The sequence below is a fragment of the Staurois parvus genome, unplaced genomic scaffold (assembly GCF_062004578.1).
Source record: "Staurois parvus isolate SC_StPar_1 unplaced genomic scaffold, SC_StPar_1.0 ptg000199l, whole genome shotgun sequence".
Taxonomy (NCBI): domain Eukaryota; kingdom Metazoa; phylum Chordata; class Amphibia; order Anura; family Ranidae; genus Staurois; species Staurois parvus.
Window position 1 is genome coordinate 3,126,995 of NW_028317995.1, and position 17,259 is coordinate 3,144,253.

Below are 17,259 nucleotides of genomic sequence, written 5' to 3' on the forward strand. Positions count from 1 at the left end.
TGCACTGCAAGTGCAGTTGCTTTAGATCCAAGGGGAAGCACTGAAATGAGGCAAAGCTCTGCTGATTTCTTTCATCCAATCATGTGTAAGCAAAAATGCAGTTTTTTAATTTTCCTTGCATGTTCCCCTCAGATCTAGAACAACTGCACTTGCAGTGCACATCCTATTTGCCTTTAGTAAATCAACCCCATTGTTTCAGTGTCTCCTTTAGGCTTCAGTCATACTGAATCTGACTTTGAAATTGAGTGACTTCACTTGAAGGCACACGATTTCAAAGTCAGATGTTAGTGCGACTTCAGGTGCAACTTGGAAGACATCTGTGTGACTTCATGCACAGATGTCTATGCAAATCGCACCCGAACTTGCAAACAGTAGTGCATGAACTACTTTAAAAATTGGTGCAATTCCATCAGAATTGCACCGATTTAACAGCTTCCATTGTGGACAATAGGGTGCAACTTATCATGCGATTTGAAACTATCAAATCACATGATAAGTCGCACCGGTATGACTGGGGACTTCATCAAGGTTAGAAACCACCACTGTGAATCCACTCCAAATCACTCCTGTTCCCATCACTAGTGTCTTCCTAGATCACTAATTGGAGTTTTTGACTTTCAACTCAATAAGGTCTGGACATGCTTGCTATTATATATCAAAAAAACTCCCCTGGTTCCGTTTTCACAGGTATTTCCACATCTCCCAGAAATGTCAGAAAGACAAAAATACTTCAAATAGTCTTTTAACACTTAAAAACATTTATCAAAACAAAACAGTTCCATTCACATTTTGTGGTGCTGTGCCAACACTCAATACACCACTTTTTGTATCTCTACCTCTCACATACACTGGTCAATCTAGGAACTACTGATGTGATTTTATCACACGTATGTAGCTCATCAGTTGTGTTCTGCACTGCTATTGCATGATACAAACTCTTTAGAAGTCAAAAGCGGTCACAAATAGGACGATAACGAATGGTAAGGGACCATTGACCCTCTGTGCAGCTTGCACATTGGAAGTTTACAACTGATCTGGTACAGGCAAGCACTGACTACTGGACTAAAAGGAGTTGCAGGAATATAGTTCCTGCATTGGAGTACTGGCCTTATAGACAGACAAGTGTACTAGAAAGAAACACTTACAGTATAGTGATGCTGGCCTCTCAGGGGACAAGGGTATCTTACAGCAGTGGGATGCTGAGTTTACCAGAACACAGGGGTAACAATTTGTATAAAGGACACAGAGGTACACAGGGATCCCAGGGAATGCAGGTTCACAATAAACAGTTGGAGTGCATGGAGTCTAGGACAGGTAGAACACCTATTGGTACTAATGGGGGAGAACATAGTGTGCCTGACGGCCGAGGCACAGGGTCTAAGGAACCGCCTTGTCTTCACCAGAGATGGAGATGGGTTGTCCTGCAGGCAAGTCCCAGGTTGCGGTGCTGTGGACACTTAAGTAGGCAGCTACCGGGAACTAAGAACTGTCAAGCAGGTAAGACTCCCTTGTAGCACTCAGTCAATAGGTAATACAGCCCAAGCTGGCATGAGTGCATGGAAACACACGAAGGCAAAGGAAACAGAAAGAGTGTATGAAGATAGGATTGCTAGGAGTAGTAATGCACAGAGATAGGCAGGAATTGCTAGGAACAGACAAAAGTAGGCATAGAGCATGAAAAAGACTAAGATTACACATGAAGACACTGAAGTAGACTGAAGACATAGAAATTGGTAATGAAAGGTAGTCGGAAAACACGGGATCGTGGAGGTGCAGGAAGGCTGAAAGTTAGCAGAGGGACCCAAGGAAACAGATGCAAGAATAAAGGTTTCAGGCTGACACACACACTGGGATAGGCTGGATGACACTGGGAACACTGGGGGTATTGAGATCACACTGGAAGGCACCGGGAGATGCTTGTGCAGTTAACAGGAACAAGAAAGGTTCAACTACAGAATACTAGGAATTTAAGGGTTACAAGATGTCTCTCAGAAAGTTGGGGATACTAGGAAACGTTGGGGGTCACTATGAAACTTCTCCACTAGGAAACACTGGGAATATTCTCCGCTAAGAAACACTAGTAATCTACTCCACTAGGAAACACTGGGAACACTAGGATTCTTCTCCACAAGAAACCACTGAGAAACACGAGTATTCTTCTCTGCTAGGGTACACTAGAAATCTACTCCACTAGGAATCACTGGGTACCACTATGGATTTTCTCCACTAGGAAACACTGGGAATCGTGTCCACTAAGAAACACTAGTAATCTACTCCACTAGGAAACACTGGGAATACTAACTAGGATTCCTCTCCATAAGAAACCTTTGAGAAACACGAGTATTCTTCTCTGCTAGGGTACACTAGAAATCTACTCCACTAGGACACACTATGTACCACTAGGTATTTTCTCCACTAGGAAACACTGGGAATCGTGTCCACTAAGAAACACTAGTAATCTACTCCACTAGGAAACACTGGGAACACTAGGATTCTTCTCCATAAGAAACCTTTGAGAAACACGGGTATTCTTCTCTGCTAGGGTACACTAGAAATCTACTCCACTAGGAAACACTATGTACCACTAGGTATTTTCTCCACTAGGAAACACCCGGAATCTTCTCAGAATTCAGTCACTGGGGGACCTCACACTAGGAACACCAGCTGTTGCTCAGGCAATGCCTCAGAGAAAGAACCCAGCTTAAAGTGGAGCTCCAGCTGTTTTTGTGTTCATTAAAAGTCAGGAGCTACAAAAACTGTAGCTGCTGACTTTTAATAAACACACACTCACCTGTCCCAGGGTCCAGTGATGTTCTCACCCGTGCCGCCCTTTCTCCCCTTCTGTCCTCCATGGCGCCGGCATTTCAACGGTGAGCACCAGGCTGTGACAGGTGGGAGCAGGTACCTGTCAAAAACAGGTATCCGCTCCTCCCCCCTCAAAAGGTGCCAAACATGGCAGTGAAGAGAGGCAAATAAGCGGAGCTTCCGCTTTTGAGTGGACCTCCACTTTAAATATAAAAGGAGATAGCCTGGTTGAGCCAGGCATGTAGCTTATTGAATATATATAGCAGTTGGTTACCCTGTCTTGAAAAGGACATGAAAACTTATGGAACTTCATTTATTAGCATGCCTGCTGTCTTTTGGAATATAGAAGACAAATCAGCAGCAAAGCTGCAGATCTGTGACACATGCCTTAATATTATAAGATTTATATTGCTATAAACTTTTAGCTGTAGTTGGATTGTTGAACCTGTTTTTATTTCTAATTTAGCCAGATGCAAGTCCCCAGAGCACACTGGGCATTTAGGGCATGTTGCAAAGCCCAGCATTCTGATTTCCAGTGCTTTCCTGGCACAGTTGCATTCACAGCACTGACTTCTGTTTCTCTTCTGTTCCAGTGAATTTAGCTTGCTACGTTTAATCTACATTAAGCCCTGTATCCAGGGTATGGTTTTTACTTTTACCCTGGATTGCATTTATTGTTTTGTCTGTGCTTCAGAGTGTTTTTTATTCCTGTTTTTAATTTGTATTAATTTTTTCAAATAAGGTAATCCATGCAGACCTGCACCCATGTTTCTGACCACCAAGCTTCTATTTATTGTCCCAGTAAGGTATAACATGCAATAGCCTGTCAAGATACTGTATACCTACAGTAATCTCTGTAAGCATGATTTTATCCAAGTGTATTTTTTTACCACTATGCTGATCTGTTAGTTTTAATAATATATAGCTTTTTTTGTTAGTTCTAAATATATATAGTAGCTCTCTGTGCCCATGCTTCTGGCCTTATGCTAGTTTACAATGCATATTTTAATTATTATACTTGTTAATATAAGCTATAGCCTACCATCATGCATACTGGTTTCCAGTTCGTGAGCTTCATCTTGGCAATTCACTATTCAATTGCTGAGCTGATTTCTCCAGCTACATGTTTGTTAAGGTATAATTTGCAGCTTTGTACCATTTCTTATGACCCAAAGCTACCTGCCCTTCTGTACTGTGCCTTCCTAACCCCATGTACTGTACCTTCCTGATGCCCTGTACCAGGGCTGCTGTTAGAAAGCACAGGGACCCATATAGCCAACCTGACAGGGCCCCTCAAATAAAAACAAAACAGTTTACTAGGCTTCAGTTATGAACGAACACAATGAGTGATTGGTACCGATCGGTCATTGTGTTCATTCAGGAAAGGAAGGGGTTGGTAAATGTGACATATTTACAGGACCCTTCCCTCAGTCTCCATCCTGAAGGATCCTATTGCGTGATTACAGTTGCCAGTGGAAAGGAGAGGAGGGAACCCGGCAGCACTGCAGGGGTGGGGGCACACACGGGAACCTGGGCAGCAGAGAGAAACTTATGGTGCACAGAGAGGGTGATGGGTGCAGTGGGGGGGAAATTACTGGAACCGATCCCTTGTATGACTCTCTGCAACAGATGAAAGCCAGAAGAAGGGAAAGGAGAAGAATGCCAGCTTTCAGCTGCTGCAGAGAGAGCCATACAGGGGATCCGTTCCAGTAACTGCTCCCCCCACCGTACCGATCACCCTCCCTGCCCACATCCAGTTCACCCACGTGGGCCCCATACAGGAGGACTGGGGGTACCCTCTTATCTATGGCCCTGCCCTGTACAGTGCCCTCCTGACTTCCTCTATTGTGCCCTCCTGAATCGCTGTACTGTGCCTCCTGACCCCTGTACTGTGGGCTCCTGATCCCCTGTACTGTGCCCTCCTGACCCCCTGTACTGTGCCCTCCTGACCCCCTGTACTGTACCCTCCTGACCCCCTGTACTGTTCCCTGCTGACCCCCTGTACTCTGTCCTGTTGAGCCATGCACTTCATCCTGCTGACCGCTGTACTATGCCCTGCTAAACTGTGCTCTGCCCTGCTGACCCCTGTGCTCTGCCCTTCTGAGCCCTGTGCTCTGTCCAGCGTACCCCTGTGCTCTGCTTTGCTAAAAGCCTGTGCTCTGCCCTGTTGAGTCCTGTAGTTTGCGTTACTGAGGCCTGTACTCTGCTCTGCTAAGCCCTGTGCTCTGCCCTGCTGCCCCCCCCCCCCCCTCCATACACTGCTTTTCTTACATTCTTAAAAAGCAAGCACAATGTTCACACTAAGGAGGTACAGTTTAATATTTATTCAGTTATTTAATGCTATTTTCAGAAATAATTGATATTACAGTAACAGCTCAATTACCACACTGATGTTCTGTTATCTGTAGTTCTGAAAATTATTTTAGGGGTTTCCTGAGATCTCAAATATTTTATCAAGGTTCCTCCAAGGTAAAAAAAAAAGTTGAGAAACGCTGATTTATACCCTATAATGGCATGAACATTTTAAAACCCTGCTCCCAACTTTATGACCTTCATCTCAGCTGCCAGTGCAGTGTCATATCCCTGTGTTGATTTTCCCAGCTAGCTATAGTTGGTCATGGCATACACATAGCAAGTCCTGTACCTGTTTCTGATCTCCATGTTTTCTTACACTACCTTCCTCAATTTTGCTGCTTCTTCTAGAAAGCTATATATCCATAGTATATCTTCAGTAGAGGCTTGACCAATACCTTTTTTCTCTGTCTGTCTCATGGTGCATTGTTATACTTGGGTATAGTGATGCATAATGTATCTTTGTATTGTTTCTATCATGGCTTACAATGCAGTTTTCTACTCTTACGTTTGTTTAATGAGCAACAAGGTGCCATGTTATAGTTACAATTGGTCCTAAAGCTACAGTTTGTTTTGATATTGGCTTACAGTGCATTCTAATATTCTTAGGAAGTCAGTGCTTTTCTTTTCCTGAGCTGATTCTCACCTGTCTGCTTTAGTAAGCTATAGTATGCAGCTTTGTGTCTGTGCTTCTAACATCCATTCTTGCTTAAACATATTCTATTTCTTGCTAGTCACAGAAAGCTATAGTGCACAATTATATACAGGACCTCCAGCATTTTGTACATCCATATTTTTATTCATATCTTGGCACATAATCTTCTTTACCTGTTCTTGAGCAGGTAATCTATAGCCTGCCAAGGTATACATACTATAAGTCCTGCTATGGTATTTCTGAACTCAATTTGGGCTTCAAATGATTTAACCTATTCCTTTGGTGATAGTTCCAAGGGATGGTCTTTGACCTCCACCTTTCCTTATAATGCGTGCTTTTAATTTAATATTTATGCTAGCAAACTACAACTTTTCATAGTGTACTTGGAGTAAGCTGTGCACTCTTGGCTCTACCCTTTAAGACACTTACAATGCATTGTGCCAGTCCTGCATGGATTTCCCACCTGTTTATTTCTGTGAATTCTAGCCTAACATGTATATGCTATTGACCTTCATCACAACTTATAGTGCATTTTTCTGTACTGGTATGTGTCCAGATCAGCTATATCTTGCCATGGTTTAGCAACATTTAATGTTTCTGACTGTGGCCTTTAATTCACTTTTCTGTTCTTCTTCCAAGAAGCCATACCCTGGGTTATCCATAAGAGGTAGGGTTTAATTATCCACCTTGGCTTACAATACATAGTTTCTATTCATGTGCTTATTTCAATTGACTATAGTCTGCTATGGTATACCTACATTAATTCCTACATTTGCATTTGTGACCACAATCACAGTATTCAGTGCTCTCCACAATGGTGATGCATGCTGCATTGAGCTATAGCATGCCATGATGTTTCTTGTTTAGAAAAGCTATAGCTTGTCATGGTAATCCCTGTTCCAGTAAACTGTAGCATGTTTCCGTATACCCACAATAAGCCCTCTGCCTGTGCTGCTAACTTCTGTTTTGGCTAAAAATGTATTCTGTTATTCTTGGGCTTTTCTGCTTTCTTTTGTGCTTCATTGCCTGACATGGTATGGCCATGATGCAACCCTAATAAGCCCCATCACAGTTCATTCTATGTCTGGATTTCACTACATTCTGCTATGTTTTCACTGAGCTTCCATGTCATGGGTCACTACATATTTTTCATGGTTTACATTAGAACCAAATGTATATTTCTGGCATTTACCCTGGCAGCCTTCAATGAAGCCCACAATTTCACTTCATCATCTGAAACGATTCTTCTATTTTAATCAGCAGCTTGTATATTGGAAGCTCAATGGGATTCCAAATGTGGTTAAAACAAAACTTGTCTTTCAGGGACCTGGAGTGTTTCCACCCAACAAGTTAGGATCTCAGCTAGCAAAAGATTAAGCACCATTTCTCTACATATTATCTCTAGCTCCTCACTTAACATATTTACAAGCAATCCCACAACTATGCCTATAGTCCTGCCAACCAATTTGTTGTATTCCTTATCATTCCTTGTATGTAGCTCTGTTAATATTCTGGATGCTGTAACTTTGTCTATGGATATTTTGCAGCATATACAGCTATCCTTAAAATTTAATCTAAAGGATTGTTTTCCAAATCTAGACTAATCTATTACAACACATACTCATGAAAGAGAGAAAAAGGAAGAACAACTGCCAAATTGCAGAATGCAAGCTTGTAATCACCATAAACCATTCATACAGCATATTATATATTCTTTAAATACAAGGATACTAAATATCTTTTTATACCTACTATTACAATTTATGCTATTTGTCAATTCTGACAATGTTTGCCCACATAAAAATACTCACCCCATGTAGTTTGTTCTGTTGATAAATTGGCATCAAGTGATTGACTCTTTCCAAAGAAGTATCAGCTTTGCAGGTTCTTCTTTGATCAATGTATAGTAGTTAAATGAAAATAGGTGAAAAGATATGCTTATGTTTTTGTCACATTCACGGGTTTGTGACCAGTCATTCTTCCTAGGATCATCTCCAAATGTGTACTGAGGGAAGATGTAATCTAGGTATACTGAGATGTACTTTAGGAACTTTCTAGACCTAATGTAAATTCTAGCTGCATATTTAACTAGGACAACATTACCAATGACTGAAATATTAAGAAATAAGAATTTAATAAAAAAGTAATATGATTTAGGAGCTTACCGTGTCATTATGTTCTTGTACCTTACATCAAGCAATGCTTCACCTAGAGCCCATATGGTAAAATGAGCAAAATACTTCATTAGTTCAAGCTAGTAAAAAAGCATGAAACCAGGCCAGAAATGACACTTCCTGTTTAATTAGTAAACACCTTGTTTATTCAGTTTGCTTTCACAAAATGGACAATGCATCTTTACTGTAATATCTAAACTGAATCATGTTAGCACTAAATATGGTAAACCACATTTTTTGCATCTTTGGTTCCACAGCTTGATTTCTGTGAATGCTTCGAATACATCTATAGTTACTGGAAAAAAACATTTTAGACCTAATTATGAACTGATATAGGCAAGCAATGTGGCCAATTTTAATATGGCTAGAAATTCTGAAGGACCCTCTGCACACTGGTAATCCCTCTATGGTCAGTCCTACTCTCCTCTGCCTAAGCAAATGCTACTGTGGATACAATGCCAATATTGAAGAAAAGACAAAGTGGGGGAGAACTAAAAGGTTAAGGTCTGGCTACTGACCCACAGTACAACCTATGCTCAAATCCCAATAGCTAGTACATGCATTTATCTATCAGGTGCTAAATGGGTGTAACTACATGTTAACACTAGAAATTCTGAAGGACCCTCTGCACACTGGTATATACCCTTTCCAGCAGAGTTTTCAATAACAAATAGGGATATTTAGTTCACACATATTGGAATACACCCTTCAAAATGCTACTGTGGACACAATGCCAATATAGAAGAAAAGACAAAGTGGGGGAGAGCTATCAGATTTAAGTCTGGCTAGCTACTGATCCACAGTACAACAAACAAGATATACCTGTGCTCAAATCCCAATAGCTAGTACATGCATTTATCTATCAGATGCTAAATGGGTGTAACACTGGAAATTCTGAAGGATCTTCTGCACACTGGTATACACCCTTTCCAGCAGATTTTGCAATAAAAAAATTGGGATATTTAGTTCACACTTATTGCAATACATGTTTAAGCTGGCTAACTGCGTCTATGGGATTAGTATGGCTTGCAAAAATCTAGAATGTAGTGCATTTTAACACCAGAACTGCTTGCTTTAACACATGCAGATTGTTCCAATATTTAGTAAAGGTCTACAATTATTAAGTTATAATTTTTTTTACTGCAGGTGTACTTCACTGACAGCATGAAAATGAAATTAAGTATAGGCAGGTCAGTCAATACCTGTCATTCTTTAATGAGAATATTAAGTTCAAATCAAAATTCTATTTTCGGAATTGTGCAGTATGGGACGTAGTCATAGACTATGGGTTATATGCCACTACCTTCAGGTAATTAGACACTAGCAAAGTTTTGCTAGTAATGCCCTCAGTGTACCCTCATACAACCTCACTAATGTGGGGGACTCCATTTTTTGCTAGTGTCCTTAGGTGATGAACCCCATCTATTCTGGAGAAGTTTTCTATGCTAGTGTTTCTCAATCTTTTTCAGTCAATGCACCCTTTAAAATTATGGATAATCTCCAGCACTCTTAAAAATTATGCACAATCTCAAGGCACCCAATTCTAAAATGTAAAGCACTATTCTACACACATCCACTCACATAGTACATCCAACTTTACAGGTGGTTTATTCTTCCAAAGCAAATATACCTAGGCACACTGGTACTGACTAGTGTTCCAATGTGTCTCTCTCAATTTCTGTCCCTCTCTCTGATAACATGACCCCAGTACTGACAGAGAGGGGCAAACAAAGATGATGTGCATGCACCCAACGTCCTCCTTATCAGCTGATAATGTCATTGGTTGTTAGGATGCTGGAAGCTAGAAGGTCATAAAAGTGCACAATGAAAACCTGTGTACTAAAAGGCAGGATTGATCCACCTGCTGGCTTGTGGGCAATTTTTAGGCATTTTGCCATAGCACCCCGGAAGAAGCCTGAAGGCCCCCAGGGTGCCTGGGCACCCTGGTTGAAGAAGGCTGTTCTAAGCCATTCCTTTCTTTTTCTTTAACTTCTACTTCAACTGATACGTCTTTCAAGACCCAACTGCTTATTGCCTCAGGGCTCACTTGCAGTTTCCATATTGTTTAATTTCAATGTACATCTTAGAAACTGTACTTGGACCCCACAGCAGTGGTTGGCCTGTAATATTTGCTTTGGGCACTGGTTCCTGTATTTAGCACACACCTTGGCATGTGGTGCAGAAAGTGTAGATAGCTGCAGGGTATTATACAGGTCCAGGGCATCCAGAGCCTGAAGACTCCTTCAAGGGGATGTCCACAGGCAAGTTTGGTCCCCTCTGTGATCCTGCAACGTGAATAAGGTAAGACAGGGTTTCCATGTATTTGTGGCCAAGTCCTGTTGTTAGATTTGGGGATTTATTCACTTCTTGTGTTATCTCCCACTGTAAATGTCTTTACTACATTGACAGTAAGTAATTTTTTTTTAACATATACCTCTTTGAATTTGGAAGACTTTTCCCACACAGAATTGCTGCTCAGGAGGTGACATAGTTGCACTATGTCTTTTGGCTGATGTATTTTTGCCCACCGTTTTTACTGAGAACGCAAGAAATGTGTCTTCTGCTCTCCAGGTTGGTTGCTGTTCCAGAGACACAGACAAAGAACATTGGTCATCATCAGGGTTATAATGGCTCCTTTCCCAGACAGACATAGACCCTCTCATTCTGCATCAATTTTGTAGTCCACAAGGGATTCCCTAACTTAGCAGTAAAGGAGACAAGACACAGATGCTGAGAAAAAAGAGCCTAATAGCACATATGCTACAAATGGCACCTAGCAAGACCAGTGAAGCGGTGAAAATCAGGATGATAGCTGTTCCTCTGCACCAAAGCAAGGTCCCCTATTGACACAGCTCCTGTCCACTAGTTGTTGCTCCCTCTCAGGTGCACAACACATGATCTCTTTGATTAAGGTAGATTTCATTGCTATATTTCTGATTTCTTTTGGAAACTCTTTGCTTTCTAGAACATTCGGTCTCCAGGGCACACACGTGCTCTTTTGCCTTTCTACCACCTGAATCTATTTCTACCACCTGAATCCTAACCTCTTCAAAAAAGATACTGAGGAAGGTGAGGTAAAATCCTGAAAAAAAGAATTAATTCCTCCAAAACTCTTTGTGGAGTTATTATATGGAAAAATAATTTATGAAAAAATGGTTAGCCTAAGTAGCGGATCTATTTCTGTTCTCAACCACCATTTCACTGTTCCTGTTGAGGATGCTCCCACCTTTAAGGATTCTGCCAACAGACTTTATGAATCCCTATTAAAGGCGACCTTTGCTCTCGCTAGGCCTGTCTTACCACTGACCACTGGAACTGTGTCCATTTGTCAGACAGTACCTATCTGGGATGGACAGATGAATAGAGAACACAATCCTGTCTTTGAGGAACCTGTTCTGCTGTAAAAATTGCAGCTCATTGCAGCTCAAGTGTTGCTAAACCCACAACAGTAAAATTAGTCTGTATATGCAGTAAAGAATGCTTGTTATACTCACTGTGGTAGAGGTTATTCCTCCACATTGTGTAAAAAGGCTGTTTGATTCTATCTTATTTGACCCTCCCCTTCTTTTACTGTTCTCAAGCCATCTGCCATAATACAGAGCAGCAGTGGCAAGTCCGCACATGCTCTGTTTAGTGTGATTGTTTTTTTCCTTTTTGGGAGTGTGCATGTGAACGGCACAGGGCCAATCCAGACAGATGGGTCTGGGTCATGCAGACAATAAGAGGAGAATGAAAACTCCTCCTAAAAGATTGATCAGTGCTTGGCTGGACACTGAAAAATACTAGTCAGTATTTTTACTGTTTAAGAATCATTGCACACTTTGATCATCTTGAAATAGGATTTCTGATTTCTAGTTACTCTTAGTAAGGACTGTACTTTCCATATGGCGAGGTATATGGCGAGGTATATATAGTTGTCAGCCCTGAGCACACTGTATCTACAGTGCAGTGTATCTACGTGGGTTGAGTGAAAAAAATGTATAATTCTGCATAAAAGGTCTAGAATTGTTTGTAGGGCCCACAAGGATTATTGTAAGAATGACACAAGTTAACCTCCTGTGAATACACTGTAAGATGGCAAAAACAATACAAAAGTCCTTATGAAAGATGTACATATCAAGCAAATTTTCCTGGTCGGAGACTAGAAGGGAGATTCTCCTTCAGGTATTTAGGAGCAGTGGATGGTTCTGAATCTGATTCCTAGCTCAGTTCTACTGATAGAAATGGAATAGTATGACTCCCCTATATAGCTTTTATTTGCTGCTGTAAATGCCCATGCCCACATTTCCTTTTCTTATCTTTCGATTATGTCTTTAGTTTAGGTCTCAGGGATTCCCCATTGACTTCTATGGGTTCTGCAGGCAGAGAGGTACCTTAAAGCAGAACACCAGCAACAGAAAGATATTTAAATAAATAAATATGTTATCTCTATTGATTATACTTCAGATGGATACTGGTTACTGTAAAATTCATAACTCGACTGAAGCTGGGCAGTGATGAAGAGCCCTGGCTGCAACAGTGAAAAGTCCTGTTATTCACCCTTCCTTTCTCTATTCGTCCATTCACAAAACTTCTTGTAGTCTTTTTAGAATGCAAGGTGTTCTGTGAATGGACAAGGGGTGAGGAGGGCCAGGTAAGCTACATGTATAGCGGCTTATTCTTTGATAGTTTAGGTTGACTTCTGTGCAGCATCTAATAATGACTGAAATTTTCTGAGGGTAGTTTTTAAAGCAACTTACACATGTTAGGTAAAAAATTTAAATACTTTTGAAAGCTGGTATAAAAGTGATTATATAAGATTTTTCCAAATATAGGTTGCTTTTAATGTTTACAGGTATTATCAGTCTCTTGCAAATGTGTATGATTATATGAAAATGAGTGCAGGCTAAAAGTATGAACTTAAATGTAAAATAAAAATAAAAAAATGTTTCGTATATGCAGTCCTCTTTTGTAACAGTATAAGCAATGTAAGGCTATGTTCACATGCGGTAAAATGCAGCATTTTATCATGCAGGGTACACTGTCAACATCAGCTTTGGAAGGGAGCGGTGGGATGCACTTTTCAGTACATTGCACTTTTCCTTTATTTGTAGACCTTGACACTTCATTCATGTCTCTGCACAGCAGCGTGGTACTTTGCGCTGCAGTGTGGTGACATGCAGTGCCATCCAGTGCACTGCAGAAATTTGCAGACATGCTGCATCCACAGAGCACTTCACCTCACATCACACCAGTATTGTAGTGTGAACGAGGAACATAAAAAACAACTGCTTTCTATGTGCCTTAAGGGTGGCCTCCATTTATCCAGTGCAGAAGAAATCAGGTGTGAACAAGCCCCAATGAAAGTATTAGTGCCTAATGCTGAAGGCCACAGCACTTTTGGTACCCTTGGTGCTAAGAAGCAAACTAGATTCCTATGTCCGTTAAGTGACAACAGTGTCAGGAGGGGTCACTAGGCCAACTGCCTTCCATTTAAATGCAAGTTGAACAAATATGAAAAGCTCAGCATTGTGCACCAGATGGGTGGGGAAGAGTATAGCAACCACAAGGCCTTCATAGTGAATGCCACGGATCAAATAGAAGGTGCCAAAAGCACAGGGCAGATGGGCTGTGTCACCAGTCTACATTTTAATTATTGTAGCGCTTACCTCTGTAGGAGTGGTTGGTAATGGTGGGTGCTCTGTTCTGCCATGACTCTCCTAACTGCTCGATCCCCACTGACACACTTGGTTTTAGACTAAAATCCATTTACACCTGTGTATCTCAAGAGTTAGTAAGAATATAAATTCAACAGTCAACATAAACACCAGAGTTTTGGGTTCACACAGAAACGGATAGCTGCTGGATCTCTTTACCTCTCTGGCAGCTGTCTGTTCCCAGCTGTGGTAGGGGGCAGTGTGGTGCACATCACACACAGCTCCCTTTTTTGCATTCAAACAAACTTTATTTGAAGTGTACAAAACATACATTTTACTCATGGCGCTGTACAGCAGCTCAATGCTCTGCTCTGCTGTACAGTGCCATGCAATTTTGTACAGTGCTCTGCAATAAAATGCAGTGTGTCTGCATTTTATTGCAGCAGGCTGCATTGCAGTGTGAATGGGACACACATGAAACAATTGTTTTCTATGCGTTTTTGTGGTAACAGGCGTTTTACAACATCTCCACACTATGGGGTTGATTTATTAAAGGCAAATACACAGTGCATCTTGAAAAGTGCAGTTGCACTCTGCAAATGCAGTTACTCCAGAGCTTGGTAAATTAGGAGAAGCTCTGCTGACTTCAAAAATTCTGTTTTTTTTTAAATTTTCATTGCCTCATTTACTAAGCTCTGGAACAACTGCACTTGCAGAGTGCAACTGTACTTTGCAAAGTGCACAGTCTATTTGCCTTTAGTATATCAACTCCTATGTGTAAAGTAGCCCTAAGGAAACCTCCCACCAGTTGGTAAAGGGAGAGGGTTTGCCTTGACCAAAGGCCACTGCTACTGGTATGACCCATCAAAGTGTTTCAGTTGGTGAGTCAGAGTCTTCCACCACAGAAACTGGAGTGCCTTAGGGTTAGCATTGTGTGTGCCTTTGCATGGTGATTATGGCCTCTTCAGAACACTTACCCACTTACCCAGAATGTCATATGTTAGTCTTTTAGGCAGACAGATTGCCATTTTGGGTCTCTGCTCTTTTTGCTCAGGCGACATCTCTCAAGCAAATTCTTCTCCCAGCTCTGGAGGTAATTGGACAATCTCTGTTTCATTCGAATCCAGTGGGGATGGCATGTCTTCCTGAATTTGATTACCATTTTGTATAAATTCTGGAGCCTAATGCCCCAGATGGTTCAGTGATAGTTCAGTCTCTGCACAAGGATGGGGTGGAGTGGCATGCATTGACAAAGATGGCCACAACCATGTAAGCTTCCTCCTCCTCACGGCTTTCCCCTTCATCCATATCTGGTGGTGGATGCTGCGACTGGGTCACTGGAGCTCATCTGGAAGAGGATTGTGCAATGGTGGCTCGGTCCCTAAAGGCACCCTGGCAGCTTTACACAGAGGCAATGATTCTGGTTCAGGATTTCAGAGGCTAAGTTCTCCTGTCAGGGCAGATGTGGTAGACAAGTAGGCCAGGCAATTGTTTGCAGACAACGTATTGTTAGGAATGCCATCTGTCAATGTACTTTATTGTTTTCAGAGGGTACCAGTTTTCTCAGCAACACTATTTCTCCCAGTTGGAGATCATGAACTCCTGAGGCTAAGACGACCACTGCTTGCTGCACATCTGTAGGAGATTTCTGCGTCCCCACCTGAGTCTGTACCATCTGCCCGACCGTCTTCTGAACTTTGGAGAATGCTTGGGCCATATGAGCTAGTCTCAGTTGAAGCCTCAAAGGGCGGAGGCATTCCAATCCCATCTTCTTCGGTGTCACCCAAGCTGGTCTGAACCGATTAAATGAAAGTGCCTTGCCTGGGTCCCTTGGAAGTGTTAGATTTCTAGGTCCTGGCTGTTATCAGGACCTCCTCTTCCCCAATTGTTTTCATCATTTTGGAGTAGGTACATGATCTGATTTGCTGATACGTGTTCTCAAAGAGGTATGTCAGCTCCGCACAGCTTCCCTCTCTTTCATAGATCTCTTAGAGGGCTTACAAGCACTCTGCGGCAGGGCAACCTGGTTTGTCCCTCTTCATGTTCCTAATAACATCATAAGCAGGTGCACCTAGACTTTCAACCATTCTCTGTCTTTTTGTAGTTGACAGGTGTGGATGCAATCTTCATAAAGTTTCCCCACATCAGTAAAGAATGAAGAAGGTGGAAATCTTGGGGATGTCACTGGTGCTATAGTAACCACCTCAGACTCCACTGTGTTAAGCTGGAACTCTCCGGGTTGGTGTCTGGTGCCCTTATCTGGACCAGACATACTTCAGTCTCATTATGCGAGAGTTCTCTTTTTCAAGCTCAGAATGAACACTCTGATCAAGAACTAATGTGTGGGGGAAAGTTTTTTTTTTTTGACAAAAAGACTTTGCATGTCTCTTTTGCCAAGGAAAATCTAAAGTTGGTCATAAATGTGGCAACATTCAGAAATTTCACCCACTTTGAAATCTGAAGCAATCGAAAGTGAAAATTAGTGGTGTCACTTTTGAGGTAATTTTTTTTATTTTGTTTTAATTTTTTTTTCTTTTTTCCAATGCCCTCCTTATTAATCCTTAAAATAAAATTACTTGTTCCTATGCAACTATATGGTTTAAATTGCCCAGGTCTATGCAGTTTACAGGTATTGTCTCAGGTCTTTTGTGTACCTCTTACTTTGGTGCCTATACTCCAAAGTTGGGTATGCACACTGCAATTCTGTAGAAAGTAATACCTGATTGGTGCTTGCACAAATGCATAACTATAAGCATCATTATTTCTACAGAACTGCAGTGTACATATGGAAGTATTAGAGTAGGCTGACTAGTGTTAATGGTGCAAAGGCATTTATTTTAAAGCAGTAGTAAATCCAAAACCAAAATTGTAAATTTTGGTTTAATGCCACTTTAAGGAATAATGAGAAGGGTCTGAGGAATGGGTTACAGTTTATTACTTAAAGTAGTATTAAACCCAAAAGAACACATTTATTATATTGCAGCTTACCATTTCTTAGATGTGATGGCTGCTTTCGCTTTCTTTTTTAGGCTTTCCGTCTTCTATTTTCATCTGGTGATTTTCATTGAGGTAGATGGGGGAATCACTCCCGCAGCGCTATTGTGTTCTGCCAAACTGTTCGTTCAGGAAAAACCTAACAGGCTTGTTGTACAGAAGCCAATTGATAGAGAATTCTCACTTCCTGTCCGGTAAAACTTTGTCAGCATTACAGGAAGTGAGGGTAATTGAGCAATTTAAAAACCTTCCAGGGGTTCTAATCCTTTCCTATTCTATACAAACCAAAATTAAAGTGTTATGGATGTATATACACTTTAATGTATGGGATATAGGTAAAGCGAGCGCTCAAAAATCAGCTGCTGGAACACTCCAAGGAATCACTGGACCTCATAACATGAATAATAAATAATAATATAGTGCAGCGCTGTAATGCTAATAGAGATATAAGTAAATAAAAGTAAGTAAAATAAAATGAAATAAAAGTTCATAGAGTCCTTTATACAGTAAAAAGTGATTGCAAACGAAAGTTGTGTGAAGACCTCCTTAGCATTAGATAGGTGACTGGAACCAAATAGATAAAATTTAAAATGCGCATGTATGCAATTTTATCCAGATAATCGGCCAGGCATGCGGATCAGCC

At 41.2% G+C, this 17,259-nt stretch overlaps 2 gene segments (V, D, J or C); both read right to left on the reverse strand.

The window, feature by feature from the left end:
• Positions 1–14,683, reverse strand: part of LOC149461523 (Ig gamma chain C region-like) — a 36,525-nt gene extending 21,842 nt beyond the window's left edge. Inside the window, 2 exon segments of the C gene segment in view lie at positions 7,772–7,921; positions 14,608–14,683. Coding sequence covers positions 7,772–7,921; positions 14,608–14,683 — 226 coding nt within the window.
• LOC149461522 (Ig mu chain C region membrane-bound form-like) overlaps positions 1–17,259 on the reverse strand; it is a 385,848-nt gene that overhangs the window by 80,992 nt on the left and 287,597 nt on the right.